Below are 24,340 nucleotides of genomic sequence, written 5' to 3' on the forward strand. Positions count from 1 at the left end.
TGAGTTTCAATAGCAGAGAAGTTTTAATGCCAAGTCTATTTTCATTGTGAGACAGTATTGCTTTGTTTAGCAGCTTTGTTTAACAGATGTCTTAGAGTTTGTGCATTGTGCTATAAAATGTAAAAATCAAATCCAAATAATCATTGTAGAAGTAAAGCAGTATGCACACATTAGTGTTTATGGTAAATGGGGCAGAATACACAGGTAATGGGACATTGGAACGGCTGCAGGGGGACTCTGGTGCCATATTTTGGTTGTCTGTTCTTCAGTTTGTGTTTGAAAGTTGGTATCCCACAATTCCATCGGAGTGGGCGGGGTTACATAATTATGTATGCAAATGTGATGCTAATCAGCGTACAGATTTGTACCTATTTTTCATGGGCCTTGTCCAGATTTTTGATGTTTCCAGGTTGAGAGGTATGGCCAGGACCTCCATATCACACACGCACTCAAGTCTCTCAACAACCGGTACTGTTATGACTCCATCATAGTCCATGTGTAAATGACTTGAGACATACCTCTCTGGACTATAAAGAGAGACATGACTGAGCTACTGGACTATGTGTCTCAGGCTGGTATGTACCTAGCCTTAAGCAGCATTTTACCTTCACCTGGGAAGATGCCTCAATACAAACAGAAAATGACTGACTTCAATAATTGGCTTAGTTTCTGATGTCATTCCAAGGGGATACAGTATCTGTCAGCCTGGGATGACATGATCGACAAAACTCGATGCTTTGCCAGAGATGGTCTTCATCTGTAACACCTGGGATTTCATAGCCAAGGCTCCTGCCAACCCATAGTGCCTTTTTAGGCAGTCTCTCAAGGACAAAATTCTGGACGTAAAAACTCCATCTAAAAATAACCTCAAGGTTTTGCTGCTAAATGCTAGGGGTCTTAACATGAAACTGCATTCACTGGAAGCAGTCCTCACCTTGGAAAACATAGACATTTATGCAGTCACGGAGACCTGGTTCAAGGCTGTGGAGAGCACCCCAGCCATATCGGGCTACACCTCCTTCCACACGTTCCAACCACAAACTGAAGGAGTGAAAACTAAAGGAGGCGGTGTATCAATATTAATTAAAGATAAATACACCTCTAGACTGGTTAGACAGCATTATTCCCTGGAGATACTTCAGGTGTAATTAACTGTAGGCAGGACACCTATTCAAGTCATTTCCATCTACAGGACCCTCTCCATGAATCATGACTCCCAGTCTATTTGGATCTACTTGAGTCTATCAATATACATCCGAACACCATGGTTTTGGATTACTTTAACTACCCATCTATTGAGTAGGGAAATTACTCATGCACAAACTCACTTGCCCAAAGGTTCCTTTACTTCATTAACTCCAATGCCCTGGACCAGCTAGTTGACACCCCCACAAGAGGTGCCAACATTCTGGATCTGGTGCTTACCAATATGGGGGACCACTGTAGCACCTCCACTGTGAGGTCTTCCCTGGTGAGATCTGACCACAAATCAGTCTCACTCGAAGTAACTATCACACCTGCACCCCCCCCCCCCCCCCAGCATCAACTAAACAAAAAAAATTCTCCAAAGCAGATTACAACCTCTTACAGGATGATATAAATAGCTTCACTGCACCAACCCCTCAGATGGAACTGGCAACTACAATGAGTTCTACACAAATGCTTTATACAAACCCCTGAACAACTGCATTGACTAGGCTGTACCTAAGAGGACCAAAACAAGCTCCCCAAGGAAGAGCAAACCTTTCTGGTGGACAACTGCCATTAACAGGCTTTACAATAACAGGAAGAAATTACTGTCTAAGAGTAACAGGGAGCGAGCCCTAAACTGGAAACACTCCCTCCTCAGCTTAAACAAGAACATAAGACTTCTTGTGAAGTCCTCCAAAGCTAAGTACAAATACAAATTAGTTTCCTCAAATAAGGACAACCATAAGGTGTTCTTTAGTTACATCTGTAACCTAGAAGGAAAGGGCCAAATTTGTGCTGAACTGGTAGTTAATGATACCACATATACAGAGCCTGTGAACACTGCTAACCTATTAGCCAACAGGTTCTGTGAAAACTTCACTCCCTGTCCTGGACACACTTACCCCAAGACATCCCTACCACCTGTCTTCTACCTTGTATCTCTAAAGAGCAGGTCAGGAATGCCCTCTTTAAGGTCAAAAACACAGCATCTATGGTACCTGATATCATCCCAGGCTGTGTCCTACATGGACTCAAGTAAGAATTAGCAACACCACTGGGTACTCTTTTCAATCATAGTCTAAGCACTGACTTCATCTCAGCTGAATGGAAAAAAGCCACCGTTATACCCTTGCACAAAGGCTGTGCTTCCACTGACCCCAGGAACTACAGACCTATTAGCTTGACTAGCCTTATCTGCAAGGTCATGGAGAGAATCATCATGGACCTTATCAACAAAGATACTGGTAATCTCCAAACACCTGACCCTACTCAATGTGAATTTGTCAAAGGGAGTTCATGCCTGTTAAACCTGGTGGCAAACCTCTCAATCATACCGAATTTCTCGGTAAATACCGAGTTTGAGAACAAAATATTGGGGTGCCACGAATTTACGAGTGGCCCCTTTAATTTCCGAATTTCGGCGGTCACTGTTTTTTTTTTTAGAATTTGCTCCTGACGTCACTGTCAAAAGGCAGGCAGACAACCTGATTGTCAGAATGCACAGCCAATGAGGCATTCATTCGTAGTGTGTTGCACTTCCTTTGATTTAACTTGCTCTGAAGGCGCCAATGCACCACGCGTTTTATTCAAGCACTAGTGAGTGCAGTAAAGCGATTTTATCTTTTTCTTCCTTCTTCTTGTCCAGAGTCAGGGTAAAACAAGATCGTAAGGTTTAACAACATATATTGCCTTTGCCTTATGTGTGTGCGAGTCGAGAGCTATGAGAAACAAGCTGAAAAGAAAATGGGACTTTCGGCATGGCAGTCTGCGTGCAGACATGTAGGTATTGCTTTTAAGCTTTTCATTCTGCAGAGTGTATATTCCGTTATGCATTTGTGTCTTTTTTATGTTTAATTCCTGGCAAGTTGAAATGAGAAACAGGCTAATCATGCAGCAAAGCGGCATACAATAGAGTTTTTATGTACAAGAATGGCAGAAGCGTTGTGTATTTTATTTCAGTCAGTCCAGAGTAAAACAAGATGTAAGGCTTAATATTTTCTTTGCCTTATGTGTGTGCGAGAGCCAAGAGAAACAAGCTGAAAAGGAAACGGCATGGCATTCTGCGTGCAGACGTATTTCTGTTTTTTTTTTTTCTGTTTGAAGTCCTGGTAAGCTGAAATGAGAAACAGACAAAGGTGGCAGACAGTTGAAGTTCTTGTGTATGAGAAAGAATGGCAATTGTTTATTTTAGGTCAGTGAGGACTGCAAATGGGCGCTAGTTGAAAGCCGGGTTACAGGACGTCAGTACAGTCATTATGCTTGCTTGTCTATTAGCTTATTTTAACTGTTCTTTAGATTTAATTTGATCTTTTGTTTAGACTTCAAGTTTCACCAAAGCAAAAAAGAAAAAAATGCAATGCTTGTTACAGTAATGGGTGTGCGGGTGGCATGGAGTTTAAGAAAAGACATATCTACTAATTCTGGTGGTGCAGCAGCCGAAAGTGTATTGCTTTTTTCTGGTTAAGCAGTCCTTATGTGCGAGAACGGCAGTCTGCTGGAGACAGAAGTGCATTGCTTTTCCATTCTGTTAAGCTTAAATTGAGAAACTCCAGTCTGCAGAAGTGAATTGCTTTTCCTTTAAGCTGGAATAGGAAACACAGCAGCCTGCATGAGTGTATTGCTTTTCTAGTAAGCTTCTAATTAAGAAACTGCAGTCTGCAGAAGTGTATTGCTTTTTCTGTTAAAAAAAAAATCAGAAGCTTATGTGTGGTATTGCTTACTGCAGTGCTTTTTGCATTAGTGTATTGTAATTTTTTTTTCTGTTAAGCTTCTAATTCTTTAGGTGTGGTATTGCTTACTGCAAAAGTCAATTGCTTTGTGGTATTATTGCTTACTGCAGATTCACTAAATGATAGCCATTTATGTTTTAGTCATCCAATCTTTCAGGAAGTGCATGGTAACACAACACTTTATTCTAGCAACTTTTCTAGGATTATACAAGCAATGTTTAAAATGAAAATGTATCCCTAATTTTGGGTCTTTGCCCCCCCCCCCCATAAATTTTGGCTTTTGGATGTCTTGTGCTGCATAGTTTTTCACGGAGACAAGTTTAGTGTTGCTTATATAAAGTCTGTTTGTGTTAGTAGCACAACAGGTAGAATACTTGATTTTAATGCAGAAGGCTGTGGCTTCTACTCCCACAGTATGTAGCTAGATTGCTGATACAGCTGTAGTGCTGCTGCTGTAGTCCTAAGAATATCCTTTTTGGTGGAGAATGGAGATACCTAGTAACTATGAACCTGTTATCAGTTTGCCATCCATTCCCTATTGCAATATTAATAGCTTATCATTTTTAATGCAACATAGGCAATTTATTCCTCAAGGGCAACAGGGACTTTATTTTTAGATGAAACAATGATATATAAAGTTGTTTGCTAATTGCTAGCAGCAAACTCTTCATTACTTACCGATCTCTCTAATGTGTAATTATTTAGATGACTTTTACTTCTGCAGAGATTGTGCATATTTACTAATAATGGTGGATTGTGGAAGTTTGTAAGGCTTTTATGATGGAAATGTTCTGAAATGGGCAGTTTTGTCATTATTGGTTTACGCATTTTGTTTCACTGCTTATTGGAAAAATGTTCAAAACAAATTTAAAGCGTATTCTAACAAGTGTGCTGTATTATGCAAGAAGCAAGGAATATAATTTAATACAATCGTGAAGGTGCATCAAAGAACACATGTATGTATTGCTTTCATGTGCAAGGAGTCTATGATTTGAAAACAGCCCAAAGATAATCTTTATCTTCCACTGGCCAGATGCATTTTCATTTTCTTTGAATATGAGTTTCAATGCTGTTTCAATGAATGAGTTTCAAGGGCAGAGAAGTTTTAATGCTAAGTCCATTTTCATTTGTCATTGTGAGACTGTATTGATTAATTTATTTAGCAGATGTCTGTTAGTGTTTGTGTTATAAAATGTAAATAAAAGTTTTAAAGGAAATCAAATCATTGTAAAAGTAAAGCAGTATGCACGTTCCAGTGTTTATGGTAAATGGGGGGAAATAGCCATGTAATGGGGCATTGGAATGGCTGTGGGGGGAGGGCTGTGTATTGGGGGAGCCCATTCAACCATGGTTTTGTAATGGGGGAAGGGTGGAAAACCGACAGCCCCGTGGCCTGGGCAGCACAAACTCTAGCTATGCCACTGATCAGTAGGCCATGGAGAATGACTGACTTTTGGAGGTCCTAGCAAACTAAATATTCCTTTGCTAAGAATTAGAATGTTGCCTACCATACCATTAAATGCCCTACTTTTACCACAAAACCCAAGTGGGTCACCAGAAACAAAATCCTTAGGTTCATCTTCTCCCTTTCCAGTGAAAATCATTGCTACACATTTAGAAAATAAATGGTTACCATTTACTACAGGGTCTGGGCCCGGCTGGGGCCATATTTTGGTTCTGTTCTTCAGTTTGCGTTTGAACGGCAATATCCCACAATTCCATTGGAGTGGGCGGAGTTGCATAATGATGTATGCAAATTTTATGTTAATCAGCGTACAGATTTGTACCTATTTTCATGGGCCTTTGTCCAGATTTTTGATGTTTCCAGGTTGAGAGGTATGCCTGGTGGACGTCTTCGAGACAGTCACCAAGGGCCTCGGTGATGGGAAATCTGTGCATACAGCCTACCTAGACTTAGCCAAGGATTTTGACACTACCCCTCACTCAGGCATAATTGACAAACTCACCCAGCTAGGTATTAACCCGTATATCATTAGATCGGTCGCTAACTGGCTCACTGATAGAACCCATACAGTCAGAACAGGGAAATCCACATCTAACAGCAGACCTGTAACTAGGGGTGTTCCACAGGGATCAGTCCTGGGACTTTCACTGTTTGGAATCTTTCTCTCCAAAGTACAAGCTAAAACTAAGGGTCTGTGGCTGACAAGGTTTGCTGATGACTGCAAACTGGGAGCAGTCACAGAATCTCCAAACGATGTCAACATCCTACTAGAGGATCTTACACAAACAAATGATTGGTACCAAAGTCATGGCCTTAAAGTCAATGCAGAATATCATCCCTTTCGGTAAGAGTGATGTTACTGCTAGCTACCACATCGATAACAACACCTTAAGTATGCACTCAGTGGTGAGAGACCTGAGCATACAGGTTGACAGCAACCTTACCTATCATCACCATGTCTCCACAGTGGTAAGAACGGCATTCTATATTGCTCATCTCATAAGTAAGGGCATTGCCTCCAGAAGCAATGAAGTTATAATCTCCCTGTACTCTTCCCTCCTCAGGCCAATAATTGAGTACAATGCCCCTTTTGATATGTACCTTTCCAGGCACCTGCAGCAATTGGAGAGACCACAAAGGTTCCTCACAAGGAAAATTCAAGGTCTTCAGCATCTGTCCTATGAAGATTGCCTGAAGTCACTGTCACTTTATTCTGTTTCATACAGACTACTCAGAGGCGATCTTTGCCTTGCATACAAGGCAATCTTTGACCCTGCTTTACTGGAAATGTTGCATATCCGTAAGTCAAATGGTACATTCACCCATAAGATAGGTAACAACATCAAACAACTCTTGGAACATCCCTTAAAAAAGGTGTTGGATAAAAGTACGAGACCATGTGGGATGTGTGCACAATGTGTCTACATACCGAGAGACCAGGTAGTAAGGATAGGTAAACCTTTGAAAGAGATTAGATTAGCAGTGGGTAATTGTGGAAGCAAAGGGTTGGTATACATTGGCATATGTGTAGGATGTAATGGATTTTACATCGGGAAAACTGAGAGGGTTCTTAGAAGAAGGATATATGAACATCTGTACGCCATAAGAACTGCCAATGTTAACAACGCCCTGTACAAACACACATTACTTTGCCCCTCATTTACTGTTTTTAGATTTGGGATTTTAGAAATAGTGGAGAAAAAAGCCAGAGGGGTAATTGGCACAATAAAATAGAGGAATGTAAACTGCGATGGCAACTGTGTTTAAATGCATGTGAATTACCTGGGATTAATGAACTAGCTTTTATAAAGCCCATTTTAGTTGCCAGAGCGGAGGTCTTATGAGACAAGATCACATTCTTCATAATTTTGTAAGAATATTGCTTGAAATGTATTTTAGTGTAATTTCACTTTAAAAAATAATTATTTGCCTAATTAAAAGGGTAGATAAAGGTGCTTAATGAATAAGACTATGTATTTGATAAAGTCTGCATGTTGGCAGACGAAAGCGCTTATACCTGGAGTCTACTTTGTTAATAAAGACTGTTCGTTTTTACCAACTGGTTCTGAAACAATTTTTCGGGGGGTATATTGCTCCACACAGTGGATTTTTGCTTTTTGGTTTGAATACTTTTTATCCACTGACACGTTCATTTAGTTCAAATGGTACATGGGGTCACTCGCACTAAAGGCCTTAACCTGGTATGACATTAATAGAACCTGCTGGAGGGACAGATTTGTCTCCCACAGGTTATCACACCTTTGGAACAGACTCCCACTTCATGTCAAGCAGAGCACCTCATTGTCCCTCTTCAAACGCAATCTGGAAGATTGGATGGGTAATCATAAATTCACCCCAGGGATTACACTTATGTCCCTCTTGGACAGGGGTGATACGTGCTGATCATGGAAATAAGGGTAAAACCTGACTAGGCTTGTAAGGGCCCTAAGGTCATTAGCCTAGTAAACTCCTATGATCATCTTTCATCCTCCAGTGAATTTATAGTTTACGTTTGCTAGCATTCTTTGCTGTTGTTTTTGTTCCCTTCTTAATTTGACAGGACTGTGCTGGTAGTTCCAAAACTACAAGAGGAACCTATACTTTGTGTAGGCTAAAGTTGAACAATAAGGCAATGCTGTTCAGTGCACAACTAAGTTGCTCCTAGAGCAGTAGAAAAGATTGGAAGGATTTTACTGAGAGCTGTTTGGAGAAAAACTGAGCTTCTAGGCTTTTGTGTCTATACAGGGCACTGCTAAACACCACTGAGCAAAGAGCAGCACTGTACAAACAACAGGCTTAAATATGAGTAAAGAGAAACAAGTTTTAAGCTAACTACCAATCAGGAAGCATACAATAAGCCTTTCATCAGCAATCCCCAACTGAGAAAGGTTAGATCAGCACATTTCTGCCACAAGGGTGCAGAACAACACCTTTTTAAAGTAGAATAGCTGCTTTAGATCCCAAGTGTAAGAAAAACATGCAAACTACCTAGAACTAACAGGTACAATGTAATACAGTGCTATTAACTACGTAAAGAAGCAGCAGACAGTACAGTTTTTTTTTTGCTCTAAAGTACAAAAATAAAAGCATATAGTTTAAAGAAACTGGTAAAATTCACTCAGGGTATACAAGAGAAGTGTAAAAAAACTTATTTTTGTCTTTTCAGTAGTGAATTTCTCCAGGTGAAAGCAGATTCCCAGCAATTAGTAGTAAAGTTACCAAGAGATGAGCAGCTCTAAGTATCTATGCAAAAGCCCGTGCAAACACAAGGCTTAAATACAAGCAAAGAGACAAAAGTTTTAAGATGTCTATCAATCAGAAAAGCACACAATACACCTTCCACCAACAATCTCCAACTCAGACAAGTTAGATCAGCACACTTCTGTCATAAGGGTGCAGAAAAACACTGTCTTAATGTAGAATAGCTGGTTTGGAGCCAAAGTGTAACAAGACCACACAAACTACCTACAACTAACAGATATAATGTAATACAGTGAAAATAACTACTTAAAGCAGTAGCAGACAGTACAGTTTTTTTTTTCTAAAACTGCTGTAGTACAGTCACAGTATATAAGAGAAGTGCAAAAATTACTTAGGAGCCCTTTTGTGTTTTTCCCAGCTCAGATAGACCAGGTAAACATGTACTGCCACTACATAAATAATCCCTGTCCTCCTAATGTAAAAGCACAGTAAAAGTGTGTCCGGAGTGAAATGCTACCACAAACAAACTTAGAAGATATGAAATGCTACCAGAAAGAAACTAAAAGATATGGATACAGTATTGTATTTTAAACAGCTTATAAAAGCATGACTATTCAATAGAAGTACTTCACTTTGTATAAATCAGCCAAGAGCCAATTAATTGTACAGAATTTATAAGGGCACTAAAAACAACACAAGCTGATTAATAAGCCCTTCATCCAATAAAACTACATGCAGAAATCTCAAGTATTTCCCCAACCTAAACTGACCAGGCAAACTCCCAATGCACTAGATGGAAAATCCACTGACTTCGATGTAAAAATCAAGTACTTGCTAGAGTGTAAAACTTACTACTTTATCCAACAGCTACCTAGAAAATGAATTCAGATCACATAAATCAGTAGAACAGAGAAAGAAAGACAAAATGCTCTTTTTCAATAGAAGCACAAGGAAAGGCAAATCAATATAAAAAGTGAGGAGGTTATTAAGCTAAATTTATAGTCGGGTGGGCAGCTCAAAATCACCAAGTTTAAAAGACACATCAACAAGGGGGAGACTGGATGTTAAACACAGGCAGTGCTTTAGTTTATGCTAGCCTGAAATCTTTTCAGAAAAAGATAAAGGGCCAGAAATTCAAGGTACATTTAAGTATCACTCAAGAGACAATTAGCCAAAGAAAAAACATATGAAATGTGCAGCCTAGATAACTTAAGTGTCTATCTCACACACAGAGCAAAAGCATCAGGCCAAGCAAATTTCTTAAAACAGAAAACAAACTATAGCAGGTAAAACATAAAGCAGCTCTATCACAGACAAAAAATATATGCTTACTTTCCTCATCCAGCAGGTCATCACCAGTAGTGCTTTAGTTTATGCAAGCTTGAAATTTATTCAGCAAAAATCTGCAGTCAGAATTTGGCTTTGCAAATCTAGAAAACAATTCTAACAATATCTGCACTATAAAGACAGTACTCATATTCGGTGCAACTCATCAAATACACAATCTGTAACCATTTCCATACAGACAGTGTTTATGAAACAGAAGTATGTCTCTGCTATGCCAATTACTTGAATCCTACCTTACTTCACTGTACAGTAATAAACTGTTCTTACAAAACGAATAGTTGTGTAAAATCTTACCATAACTGTAGAGGTCCTTCTCTTCCATGTTGCAGTATTCATTACATGAGGAATTCCCTGCCATAAATGACCCCAACATTCAACCAGTATACAAAAGCATTTTACCACTGCTAGGTACATAGGACGTCACATGTAGGCCCAAGCCAGGCATCGGCCATAAAAGTGATGTCCGCATGTTTCGTCCTCGGAATTGAATGTTCCAGGAAGAACATCACTCTAAAGTACCAAGGAGGAAAAAACATCCAAAGAAAGAACAAGAACCAAGGGCATGGTGGGATGGAAAAAATACTGCAGTATGGAAGAGAAAGACATATATGCTTATGGTAAGATTTTACACAACTATTCTATGTCCTTCTATTCCTATGTTGCAGTATTCATTACATGAAGGAGAGCACCACAGCTCATAAAAGAAAAAGGGAGGAGGAAAGAGTGAGGCAGACTCTACAAAGCCATGAAGAATGTCTCTAGCAAAACCTGCTCTGGACCTGGAAATGCCATCCAACTTGTAATGTTTAGTGAAGGTATACACAGAAGTCCAACTGGCTGCTTCTAAAATGGAGGAGGTATCCAAACCTTTGAAAAATGCACCAGAGGAATCTACATCCCTAGTAGATTCAGCCCTAACAGCAGAAGAAAGACTCTTACCATGCAAAACATAACAAAAGGAAAATGCTTTAGAAATCATAGAAATATTTTATTTTTATTTATTTTCCATTTGTTTACTGGGTTAGTCCGACTGGACACAAGGTGACCGTTTTCAGCGGAGGCCTGGGGAGACAGCTCCAAATACATGGTAAAAAATGATAAAAAAATAATAAAAATAATAAAGAAAAAAATATATATAAACATAACTATTTTGTACAAAGAGCACAGAACATATAAAAGGAGTAAAAATCAGAGTTTTACAATTAATGCAGCATACAGTGGTTAGAATATTGAGAAACAAACAAAATATTATACAACAAAAATAGAATTGCTTGAAGATAAATTCAAAAAGAAGTCTCCATAAACAAACAGGGTCATAAACTAGAAATCAAACTATAAAGGTGGCCTAAACACCTGGTTCACAGTACTATGCACTAAGTGAAACTACACAGTACACCTGTGATCTAGGGATGTTGAAAGTTAGGAAGAGGTGAAATTAGTCTAGTTCTGTACAGGAACATATCTAAGTTTTGAATAGGAGATCTTTTAGTAGAGATTTGAAAGTATGTTTACTATTTAGACATTTAATGTCAGGAGGTAGAGAGTTCCAGGCCTTAGCAACTGCATAGGAATAAAGAAATTGGCCTGAGCTATGTAAGCAACTGGTAATAGTCAGTAGGGCGGTATTGGAAGATCCTAGTTGACGTGCAGTATTATGGAAGGTGAGCAGACCAAAGAGGGCAGGTATTTTATTTGGTTGGTATAGCAATTGATGGGTCAGGAGAAGTTGATTGTATTTTAGTAGGTTAGAGAGTTCTAACCATCCTAGTTGTCTTAGGGAGAGGCAATGAAGAGAATTAAACTTAGGGTTGGTTGTAAATTTTGAGATTTTATTGTAGCAGGTAGATAGTTTCAGAAGGTCAGATTTGTTAAGGTTTTTTAGAACTGGGGAAGTGTATAGTGAGGTGGAGAGTAGATGGGTATGAGAGACAGTGATTCGGGATTCCTGTGTGAGGAAGCTCTTGCAGCAGTAGAGTGAACCTAGTTTTTTATGAACTTTGGCAATTGTTAGTGCTATCTGTTTGCCGAATTTTAGGTCTGCTTGGAAGCAGGCTTTCCCAGAGCTCTGGGATGAAAAGAGACAAAAAGCTGATCAGACATCCTGATAGCTTTAGTTTTATCCAAATAAAATCTGAGTTGTCTCTGCACATCCAAGGTGTGTAGGATCTTCTCACTGGAAAACTGTGGAGAGGGGAAAAAGGTGGGTGAGTTAATGGACCGATTAAGCAACAAATCATTCACAAACTTGGGCATAAAAGAAAGGTTGGTATACAAAGAAACCCCTTCATTATGGAAAACCAACAACTCGAGTGAGCAGACCAACGGTCAAAGATGGCATTTGGATTCGTGGCAGAGAAGTTCTGAGGATGGTACATGCAGACATCACTTTTATGGCCAATGCCTGCCTTGGGCCTATGTGAGTAGTGGTAAAAGGCTTTTGTATACTGGTTGGATGCTGGGATCATTTATGGCAGGGAATTCCTCATGTAATGAGTACTGCAACATAGGCATACAAGGACATCAAGCAAATACTATCCCATTTAGATTAAAATAAGTTATACAGACAAAAAGCAACAGGGAATAGAGAAGGACTGGTAAGCAAAGGCAGATAATCTTTTAAGTCTGTACAATACACAAATGCATACTTACAAACCCTCTTTGTGAAAATATTATTATTCCCTGGGCTGGATGCATTTACCTAAGACATGGGAACAGACTCAGCACAAAAGCAGTAGCCTAGCAGTATGATACCCTCAGCAAACGGCAATCTAAGGAAATGACTTATATCTTTCCATACCTACAGCTTACACTTCCGTGTATTATATGAGGTCCAACACTGTACCATTAGCAAAAGACCACCAACTCAAAACACAGTCACAAGTACACATACCATATAATGTTTACTAATACTGAAAACTGACTACAGTCTGGCCATGGTATGCCAGGCACAGTATCTATGTAATATGTCGTAATTACCCAGCTGGGGAGGTATATTTGTCTCATACTGGCTCAGTGCTATAAACAGAAACACTGCTTGTGATGTCAGTGACCAAACTGTATAAATAAATCTATATTAACATATATCAGCAAGGGATGACAGCTGACAACAATAATCTGCATAATGTTCTCCATTCATTAAGTGGGAAGGGGTGGATTTCATCTCAATACTGCCATCTCAGTGCTCGCAAGCAATAAAAGTGCTGCACATGAACCAACGCTCATCCCTCAACTGAAATGCAATCTTAAAACTGTCACCCTAATTTTTATTCATGTTTAACCTAAACCCACTAGGCATTACTGATCACCCCATGTCAATAGGCAGTTAAGGTGGTGCTTTACGTATCTGACCTGCAAAAGGACAAATGATTCAAGCTGATGACAGGACAAAAGATTACCTCTTTTCTGTTCAAAATCATTCTCTTCTGTAAAACTTTAATCGCATAAAATGTTCCATCCCATTTCCGTTTGGCAAGATACACCTGTGGGAGAACATTAAAAGGTATGTTACAACTACTGTAGAATGAAAACTGCCAAAATTAACAATATCTGCAAAGAAAACGGATTCACATCATCTTACACTTGGTTTATTAAACAAACATTTTATAATCATCATTGTTACTATCATTATTATAATCATCTAATGTTACATTTATTTACCTTATCACACCAGGTTCTGGGGTTGTAATCCTAACAAAAAGTTACTGGTAGCCAAATTCAGATGCCACTGCTTATTTAATGCTCTTATTCTACTGAGTCTAAATTAACATTTTTTACTGAAGCCATATCTTAAGGGAATACGGTTCAACACACTAAATTTGTCTGAATATGTCTAAATTATAGTTATAATACTATGATTCTTAACATTGTCACAAAGAAAAATGACAAACAATATAATTATTTAGTTAAAATATGAAATACATACTTTTCAAATAGTGTTTCACCTTGAAACGATTGAAATGTTTGTGATCTCCTTTGTATAACTTTAGAAATGGTGTCGGGGACTATAATATATTTATTTAATAACTAGCTATATATATTGACCTAAATGAGCGTTTTTACCATAACCCAAATTACAAACAAATGCACACTTGTAACAGCAAAAAAATAAAGCAAAATAGTTTACAATAACAAGCAATAATGTAAGTGTCACCATACAAATAGGCAAACTGCAATTAAATAATACAGAATGATGCCTAAAAGATTCTATCCAAGGGAAAATTACACATTCAGCAAGAACATCAAGGTTGAAATGAGGAACAATGAAATTTGCTAATTGACTAACTTAAGTTGGGAGACAAAATCTGACAGATCAGACAAGGAGTGAAAAGGTAAAAGGTAGTTTATTCACTACACTAAGCCAAAGACAGAAAAAGTAAAGTTACACAATGTACTCTGAATTACAAATGTAGGAGTGAGAAGTGATGTGGGCTGTAATCTTTAGTTCTTGACATGTGAACTTACTCATGTGGATCCCCGCTATTTTCCTCCAGTAGTACTCCACCCCACCCCCACATGACCAAACACAGGCCCATCATGATTGTGCTGCACAGATGCAGAAGCACATAAGAAATTTATCTAAACTGTTGTGAGTACAGATTATTCAGTTCAAAAATACAAATAACATTTAAAGTTATACAGGAAACACTAACTGCAACAGAATTATGTGCAGATTATAACCTGTAGGTTAGGAGAAAAGTTCAAATGTCAGACCCACCAATTGGAATGGTGGAAGAGTGACCTAACAAATGGTTGGGGAGTGACCTAACAAACAAAATGACTGTCTCGTTTATGTGACATCTCCTGAAAATGAACTAAGAAGAACCAAACATGGTCAAATACGATCAGATAGAAGTACACATCCTTAATGGTCATACTAAAGAAGGGAAGATTAAGGACAGGGATGTAATTTTCCTGTCCAGACATAACTTCTTAAAGATGGCTATATTTTCATCAACACTTAAAAAGGAAATTATTACATTTGCTCTTAAGAAACCCTCTCTTGATATGCATGATAAGGAAAATCACTGCCATCCCTAACCTTCCCTTCACTGGAAAGAGTATCTACAAAGGAGGATACAGCCTGAATCCTATTTAACAAACCACAGCCTCTCTGACCATATCAGTCTGGTTTCAGAAGTATTCTCCAACTAAGACAGCCATGGCTAGACTAGTGAATGACATGCATGTCGTAACGTTTGCATATGCATTCAATCCTTTCTTACCACTTTCTGATACTGTCAGCCATGGGAGCTTACTTGAGTACATGTGCCACAGTGCTTGAGCGGCTTTCCTCATACCTCATTACGCATTCCCAGGGGTTGTGTCAGCCTGACATTCCTCTTTTTGAACCCCTCCCTCTACACGATGCAGTGATTTGCAGACTCCTTTTTAGCTCCACTGCAGTCATGGTATACATGCTGACAGTCAGATGTTATCTGGAGAAGTATGTGCTGTCATCATTATGCTGATGATACTTTAACCTCTTTCTTTCTAACCAGTAGATAACAGCTTATAACTCTCCTGAAGACTGCCTAAGAGTTTTTTTAACTGAAGAACAGCCAACAGAAGCTCAACCATACCATCACAGAACTGTAGAAAGTACATGTGACTACAAGATATTTCACTGCTCCATATACTTCTTCTAGAATTATCTATAAATCAAACAAAATGTGCAGGTCTGGAAAACATGTTATCACTTAAAGTCCTGGGTGGCAGCAGTTTTTAAAACGCACCAATTTTATATCTATTAACATCAATTGGACAAAGCAGAGTATGCATTAAATGACACTGTAAATCATTCATAACACTGTCTCTTCTCGCTTAGACTCTTGCAATGTCCCTTACCATGGTCTCCTGATACTGACCTCAAGCATATCTAGCAGGTAAGGAAGTCTGTGGACAGACTACTGGCAGGTTTCCTCCATTATTATTATTATAAGCATTTGTGCTGCAGAGTTTTGATATCAGCATATAAACTACCATTTTAAAATAAGTGCCCCTAATGATCTGGGAGCTGCCTGCCTAAAGGAAATGCTGATAACATAACAATAAGTGACTGCTGGTGATCTGCACAAATGTGTTCATAAACTTCTTTAATAGTCCATTCCCTTACCAGGCTCCACTTATGTGCAAGTCATTGCCTCACCAGTTTTGGGAGTGCACCTCTGTGATCTGCTTCAAGACACCCTTGAATGCCTATCCCTTTCAAAAAAGCTTACTTTTTACTCAGTTTCATTTTGGAAACTGTAATACTCTTTTATTATTTACTGATGACAGTCTACTTTTTACCTTTATTTTTTAATACCCATAGCTCCTTATGTAGTTCAGATCTTTTTTGGATCTTTATCTCTGTGGCTTAACAATTAATTATAGGCAATATTAGAAAGTACAAGGATTTATTAACAAAATGACACTAAGACTGTTAAACTAGGATGCCCTGCAATGGAGAAATTGTTTGCAACTTATTATTCATATTTTCATATTTATGATCATACTTTCTTAACTGACAGACTTGCATGCTGTTGAGGGGTGTAGTGTGATATGCTATGTAAAAAGACAAGGAAATTAATTTGAAAAACAAAGAAATTCATTGTCAATGTCCAATTTATATCACACTGTACTTGAGATATTGTTAGTTAGTAATTCCGAAAATAAGCAATATTTCCATATGTACTTAACATTTCAAAAATCAAGTGACCTACAAACTGTTAAACGACATCGAGTGAAATCTTAAATGTTGTTAAAGAAAATTGAGACTATTTGCACTTTAAGTTGCATATCTTGAGAAATATTCAGTGTTATTTATACTGCTAATTATACAATTAAGCATGTTTTCATATTTCTGTAAATATCTAAATAAAGGGTCTATAGTATATGAATGAAAGTTTATATATTTTTACGTTCTAATGAGCAAAAATCGAAAACGATATTGTGTATTGTGGGGGGCTGCACCCCCCCCCCCACTAAATATATATTCCAACTCCGACATTACACTACAATCAGGAAAGGGCGAATACTCCAATCTTCACTGTAGTGCGACCCCACACCACTTACCTCGATTTCTGGGATTTTCACTCATTAGAGCATTCGATTATATGAACTTTTGCTCATATAATATAGACACTAAATAAACATATACTCAGAGAAGAATTTATTTCTGTCATGTGAAAGCCTATATCTGATTAACCACAAGTGTTCTTACGCTATAGGACTATGGTGGGCATCTTCCAAGATACGGCAATTTGCTTGTGAAGTTTAGCAAAAAATATAATTCTGTTTGTATGAATAAATAATATGTTATATTATTTATGGAAAGACTAGGCATGCACTGACTATTATCACCACAAAGAACACTTCTTCCTGATAACACTGACATTTTAAGAGTTTTAATAGCTTTTTATTGTTCACAAAATATTCACATTTGTTTATTTTATGCTTTTGAACTTGATTTTTCAGAAAATGCTCTGGAATGAAAGGATGCATGTAAGCTTTTAGAGGTGCAACATTTCACATCACGTAAGTGTTAATGAGTTAAATATTTTAGCAAACACTGAGTGACATAAATGTCATTAAGTATACCAAAAATGTTAAGCAATGGGCCTGGACATGAGCCCAATGAGAAAATCATTTCCCCTTAATCAAGTAAGACTTTCTAGTAAAAGGCTCATGGCTTTTAAAATGATATTAAGAACAGTGGAAGAAAAATAAGACTACATCACAGAAAAAAACTCGAAACTTACAAACTGAGATTCCACACAGAGCACTTCCGTCAAGTCAGTAATATTTCCCATAGAGAAAGCCAAGAAGGTGGGAAGCATGGTGAATTAAAATGTATATCTACAGAAAGGAAAATCATCTAACTTTCAGGCTTTATAGCAACAGACTTAGCTGCAAAAAGCCTGAGAGTGACCATTGCGATCTACTGCAAATAGACGTGTCACACGAGCATCACATTGCACTGTTTTCCAATGAAGTATCTTATTATCCATGTGAGGAGAATTGTTAAAAGTCTTTCGGCTTTTCCCGGTTAGGGGTCGCCACCGCGGAACTCCGGTCCACTCATGATTGGCAGTGGATTTTACGGTGCCAAGTTGCCAGCCCGACGCCCAACCTTCAACAAAGGCATGCCCATTCACGCTTGCACCTACCTGCATGTCTTTAACATCACACGACCGCGGGGAGGACATGCAGACTCCACACAGAAGGCGCTCCAGCCGAGAATAATGGCTGAAAAAATGTTGCTGTTCTTCCAAAAAATGAAGAAAAGTGAATTAGCTGAATTTTAGCAGTATAAAGTAAAATAAGCTGCAATCTATGTGCCTTTTCAGGGAACTGCAATACGTGAAAGAAAATGTGTAAAATGGTACATATGTAGTTTGAAAATGTACTGCAGTTTAAAACTGAAACTAAGCCTTGCTTCTTGAGTGTGTAAATATAAAGAAGTTATGTACTTACCATAACTTTCCATGTTTGTAGTCCATCTCGCCTATATTCTTGCTGGATGGGTTCGGAGCCGATATTCGGCTCCAAATCGGCCTATACTAAAGCTCGAGAGCTTTTTACTGGCTCGAGGCTAGCACCTATCCCATGGTGCCTCACAGCAATTCCCCAGATCTAGTTTGCAAGAAAGTAATAAATACCCATCAGGTAATAATAATAAGAAAAAAGTTGTAAAATACAGGAAAGGATTAGAAACATAATCCATTCCAGATGGAAAATAAAGAGCAAAGTCAGGCAGCCCCCAAAAAAGGTCCACTAGATTCCCCAGAAACGGGAAGTGGGTTGGAGGGAGGGATGCAAGAATATAGGCAAGATGGACAACAAACATGGAACGTTAAGTACATAACTTCTTTATATTATGTAGTCCTATCTTGCTGTAATTATTGCTGGATGGGACAGCGTCCCTAGCACCTTTAGCCCAGGTGGCTCAAGCAAGAGACTCTTCAGCACAGTGGACCCAAAGGATGACCTGTCCCGGGAGGCCAAATCCAATTTGTAATGAGTGACAAATGTATGTGGTCTTGCCCAAGTAGCTGCTGCACAGATAGTATCAATTGGGAGCCTAGATCTAAAGGCACATGAAGTAGCTACAGCCCTAGTAGACGGACCTTTAGCTTTTAACGGTAATTGTCTACCAACTTGTTAATAATTAAAGGATATGCAATTTGAAAGCCATTTTGAAAGAGTAATTTTTGAACCAGTTAAGCCTTTTCTTTTGTCAAAAAAGGAAACAAAAAGTTGATCAGATTTCCTGAATTCTTTGGTCCTGTGTATAGAGAATCTGAGTATCCTGTGGACATCTAATTGGTGATGTCTATACTCTGATTTATTAGAGTGGTTTCCTAAGAGAGACTCTGTCCTTGTGAAAGATAATGTAAGGAGAACGAATGATGAGGGCTTGAAGTTCCGAGACTCTCCTAGCTGAGGTTATAGCTACCAAGAACAGGGTTTTTCATTATAACAATTTTAAGTCTGATGACGAGGATGGTTCAAAGGGTGCAGACATCAAAGATGAGAGGACTAAATTTAAGTCCCAGGGTTCTAAAGGTTATTTTATTGGGGGACTAAGAAGAAGAACTCCTTTTAAGAAGGTTTTACAGAGGGAGTGTTGCATAAATGGATTTCCCATGAAACCAAAATGGAAATTGGAAATGGCAGCTAACTGAACTCTAACTGTAACGGCTGCTGCTCCTTCATGAAAAATTGTTGTTAGGAAGGATAAAATGGATTCTAAAGGAGCTGTATATGGATCTAAGCCCCGGTTTGTAGCTCAAAGGGAAAACCTTTTCCATTTGCTAGAATATAGTTTCTGAGTGGAAGGTTTATGGGATGAAATTAGGATGTGTTTGATCATTGGAGATAGGGGAATGCACCTGGCTATACGTGGAATTGGAGTAGCCATGCTGTCAATTTGAGGGTGTGGATGGAGGGGTGGAACTGTCCCAATTGATGAATCAGGAGATCTGGAGATGGATCCAGAATCCATGGTTCCTCCAAAAGGTAGGGCCACAGGAAAGGAAACCAAACTTGTCTAGGCCAGTAAGGAGCAATGAGGATCAAGGAACTCCTCAACTGTCTTGCTTTTTGTATTACTTTGGGTATGAGTGGAAAGGGAGGAAAGGCATAGAGAAGTCCCGGGAGCCAATCATGAACTAGAGCATCCCTGAGTGACATCCCCGGATGGGGAATGAGGGCAAAGTAGCTGGTGCATTTCGTGTTCAGGTGAGTGGCAAATAGATCACAGCAAAGCTGGCCCCATTTGTGAAAGATCTCTTTCGCAACCATTGGATTCAGGAACCATTCGTGAGGCATCAGAATTGCTCGGCTGAGTTTGTCCGCTATTATGTTGGATTTCCCCGGGATATGCATTGCTATCAGGAAGCACTGAGTATCCATCGCCCATTTTCAAACTCTTAAGGCCTCTCTGCAAAGTGGGTAAGACTTGGTTCGCCCTTGTTTGTTTATGTACCACACAAGAGACATGTTGTCTGACTGAATCGCAATCGTTCCACTGGGAAGGGAGCTGTGAAGTGCTTGCAATGCATATAGCACAGCTCTCATCTCCAGAACATTGATGTGTAAGTGGTTTTCGTGGTTTTGCCAAGTACCTTGGACTGTCTTTCCCAGATAATGCCCCCCCCCCATCTGGGAAGCGTCCGTGGTCAAAACTGCTTTGTCTTGGGGAAGAACAAGTGGACGACCTATGACAAGTTGTTTCATGCGTAACCACCATGTCAGATCCCTTTTGCATGCATTTGTTATTAATATCTGGTGAGATAATGGAAGGTCTTGCATTGACCATTGTGGAAACAGCATCCATTGGAGAATCCTCATATGTAGACGAGCAAGAGGAACTAATAAGATGGTGGAAGCCATAGTCCCTATGACTTGAAGTACTACTCTGGCCTGGACTCTTTGTTTGTTTAATAAGGATCTGATCTGACTGCGTAGAGATTCCACTCTTTCCTGTGTTAGCTTTACTGACATGGTGGTTGTGTCTATTTCTGAGCCTAGATATACAATATGCTGCAAGGGAGATAAGACTGACTTTTGCAAGTTGATAGTGATGCTTAGGCTGGCGCACAAGGATAGAGTCTCGCCCCTGGTCCTTATGAGTTGATGCTAGGTGGTAGCAGTAAGGAGCCAGTCGTCTAGGTACGGAAATACCTGGACTCCTTGACGTCTCAGGTGAGCCGTTACCACTGCCATGCATTTGGTAAACACTCTGGGGGGTGTAGTGAGGCCAAAGGGCAGTGTTCTGAACTGAAAATGGCTGGCTCACAGCCAGAAGCATAAGTGTCTCCAGGAGCGCCTGTCCATTTTGATGTGGTAGTACGCATCCTGGAGATTGAATGAGCACATCCAGTTGTCTTTCCCGATAAAGGGAAATATCGACTGCAGTGTGACCACTCAGAACTTTGATTTTCTTGCATGCTTGTTGAGCCTGCAGGAGTTCAAAGCCCTAGAACCACTGGTATAATTAATGCAATGTGCAATGACCCAACGACACGATGAATACCATTTACACTCACAGAGAGGTCTCCCAGTGGGAGCTGGTGTGCATCAGTGTTCAGCTCTGAGCCCACTGATGTTGACAATGGTGATATATTATATTAGCAAACAGGATGGATGCAACAGATCAGCAAAGGTACTGCATGCTGATGTGGCATTACAAGCAGACCCTGAACAGGAACTTTGGCAAATAATGAACTGGAATACAAAACTGAAGGCATATAGGATGAAACTTGAGTACAGATAATACTCTGCCTGTGACAGCAAATATGGGAAATCAGAAGGAAAAAACTAAGATAGAAGGGAAAGTAGTAGAACAGGTTAACAACTTCAATTACTTAGAAGGGGATGACTGAAGCAAAGAAAGTCTGAATGAGAAGGTCAAACCTAGATTCAGAAGTGCTGCAACCAACTAGCACAGAGTGTCAGTATTAATGGATGACAGAAGAATGCCAAGGAAGCTAAAAAGTAAGGTGTACAAAACAGTGGTGCAACCAGTGCTTATATATGGTACAGAAAACTGGGCAGTGAAGGCAGAGCAGTAGAAGCTTAAGGTGATGGAGAATAATTGCCTGACATGGGTGTTAGAACACATACTATTGGAAAATAAAGAAATTATGACATCAAAGCAGATGTCAAAGTAGCCACAACTGCAGAGGTGGTCAAGAAGAACAGATAATGGTGGTTCAGTCACATGTGCAGGAAAGGAGAAGACAAAGTGCTGAAGATGATTTTTGATAGACAGGAGAAAATGAGGATGTCCAGCCAAGACGTGGCTGGACTGTGTAAGAAAAGACCTGTGACACTCAAATGTGACAGCAGATGAAAGCAGGAGAGTGGCACTGAATCAAGAGAAGGAGCAACAGTTGACACAACTCCTTGAACCCATGTAGAAAAAATAGGAAAAAGGCAGTTGATGATCTGTCAAAAGTACTTTGTAGGAAGCTTTTAAAATCTCACAGCTCATTAATGCACAAAACATGTCCCCAATTACCTCTCCCTTCCCTGTCATTTCTCTAGCATTTGCCATCTACCTACAATATACAATTTTTTATACATTTCCAAGTAAAATTCCTAAACCTTCTGGACTTCGCTGCATACTTGGGAGCCTTACTAATGTTTTCCCATTGCTCCTTTGTAAATTACCATTTCGTTCTCTTTTCACAAAAGTTTCTAACCTCCTCAGACTAATTCTTACAGTTAAGCAATATATTTTAAACTAGCTTCTGCTCCAGACTCTGTTCTAGACTCAAGTAAAAACTCTACCAGAGCTCATATTTCATTTACCACTGCCCTATCATTTTCTCTTTGCCTATAATGTTATGCTTTTTATTAATCCCTGATTGGGAAGTTAGTGTTGAACCTGCAGTCCAAACTTTTGTTGAGCTTCAGACCACTCTATATCCTTTCCCTTCCAAGTTATTTACTTTCAATATGCTGGTTCCTTTGCTGACTCCCTCCAGTAAACTCCACCCCCTTTCCTGTTTTCTGTACCCATATTTTTGTTTTAAGGAAGTACATCCAAAATCTTAGTCCCCACCCCATTTCATCATTACTATTTTCACTTTGACTTCTTCTGTTTGAGTTATCTACATGAGCCTTAGCTGCACAGCACTAAAGTATCCCTTCAAATAACCATAAAACTTATTAAGTGGGCAGAATCAGCTCATCTCACTTAATTCTTTATTTTATTTATTTATTTTATTTTACATTTGTTAACTGGGCTAGTCTAACTGGATATATGTCCATTTTCAGTAGAGGCCTGAGGAGAAAAGCTCCACATAAAAACAAAGCAGAATATTGCAATTACAGATACAGTTCACTTGTCAGACAAAACAGCTGTTTACATGGTAACATAGTAATCATGATAGATAACAAACAAAAACATTTTTTTAAGACCTAACAATAATAGAAGATAAAAGTATTTAGAAGGGTATGAGACATTCCAAAGTCAAACCTGTATATACGTCACAGAAGAACAGATAATTATTTACAAGGCAGGGACACATTATTTAAAAGGCCCATCTATAAGGCAGTGACACATTCATAAGGTCTGTGTTAGGTACGATCATCCTAACCTATAATAGTATCTGAGAAGAATGGGTTTTGTACAGTCTGAAATTAGCTAACTGATCAGATTAACAGAGGGGTAAGAAGGCAATGGTCTTAAATACAACAATGAAGTGAGTAGTATTTAGTGCGAGAACCTAGGATAACAGGAAGAGGAATCTTAGCTTGGGTTGGTACAAGAATATAACTAGTGGGTTGGAAGGTATATTTTGAGTTTATTTTTGAATAGTGGAGTTGAAGAAAGAGATGTGAGTTCACCAGGAAGTAGGTTCCAGATTTTTCCCACAGTGTTAGATAAAAGTGAATCTCCTGCTTTATTATTGGGTTTTTGTCTAGATACCAGTAGTTTATTTGCTGAGCATAGGTTTGTAAGATTTTTATACGGGGTGATTAGACTCATGAGTGTCGATGTATTGCTTGGATAATAAAGGGTCTTATGGGCAATAATAAGTAGGTGGAACTGAATTTGATTATGCAGCTCTAGCCTACCCAATTGTTTCAGATTTTGGCAGTGGTGGGTTCTAAAAGGGGAGCCGGTTGCAAATCTGGCAATGTTATTGTAAGAGGTTGCCAGCTTGTTGAGGTTGCTCTTTGACAGATTAGGGTATATAGGAGAGGCATAGAGGAGAGTTGAGATAAGGAGGGTGTGGGCAACAGTAGTTCTAGCTATGGGAGTAAGGAAGGGTTTAAACTTATAGAGGGAGCCTAGTTTTCAGTTGACTGATTTTATTGTGGTGTTGATATGAGTATCATAGTTAAGGCTGTGGTCTATTGTTACTCCTAAGAGTTTGGTGGTAGTGTCAGGAGATATGACAGTGCCATTATT

At 39.1% G+C, this 24,340-nt stretch overlaps 1 protein-coding gene across 2 annotated transcripts in view; it reads right to left on the reverse strand.

The window, feature by feature from the left end:
• SGK3 (serum/glucocorticoid regulated kinase family member 3) overlaps positions 1-24,340 on the reverse strand; it is a 3,149,190-nt gene that overhangs the window by 640,256 nt on the left and 2,484,594 nt on the right. For both annotated transcript variants that reach the window (XM_044067369.1, XM_044067370.1), the window contains exon 10: positions 13,329-13,412. In XM_044067369.1, coding sequence (XP_043923304.1) covers positions 13,329-13,412 — 84 coding nt within the window. The remainder of the gene's footprint in view (positions 1-13,328; positions 13,413-24,340) is intronic.

Source organism: Protopterus annectens, chromosome 3.part1 (assembly GCF_019279795.1).
Source record: "Protopterus annectens isolate FY-2018-M chromosome 3.part1, PAN1.0, whole genome shotgun sequence".
Classification (NCBI taxonomy): domain Eukaryota; kingdom Metazoa; phylum Chordata; order Ceratodontiformes; family Protopteridae; genus Protopterus; species Protopterus annectens.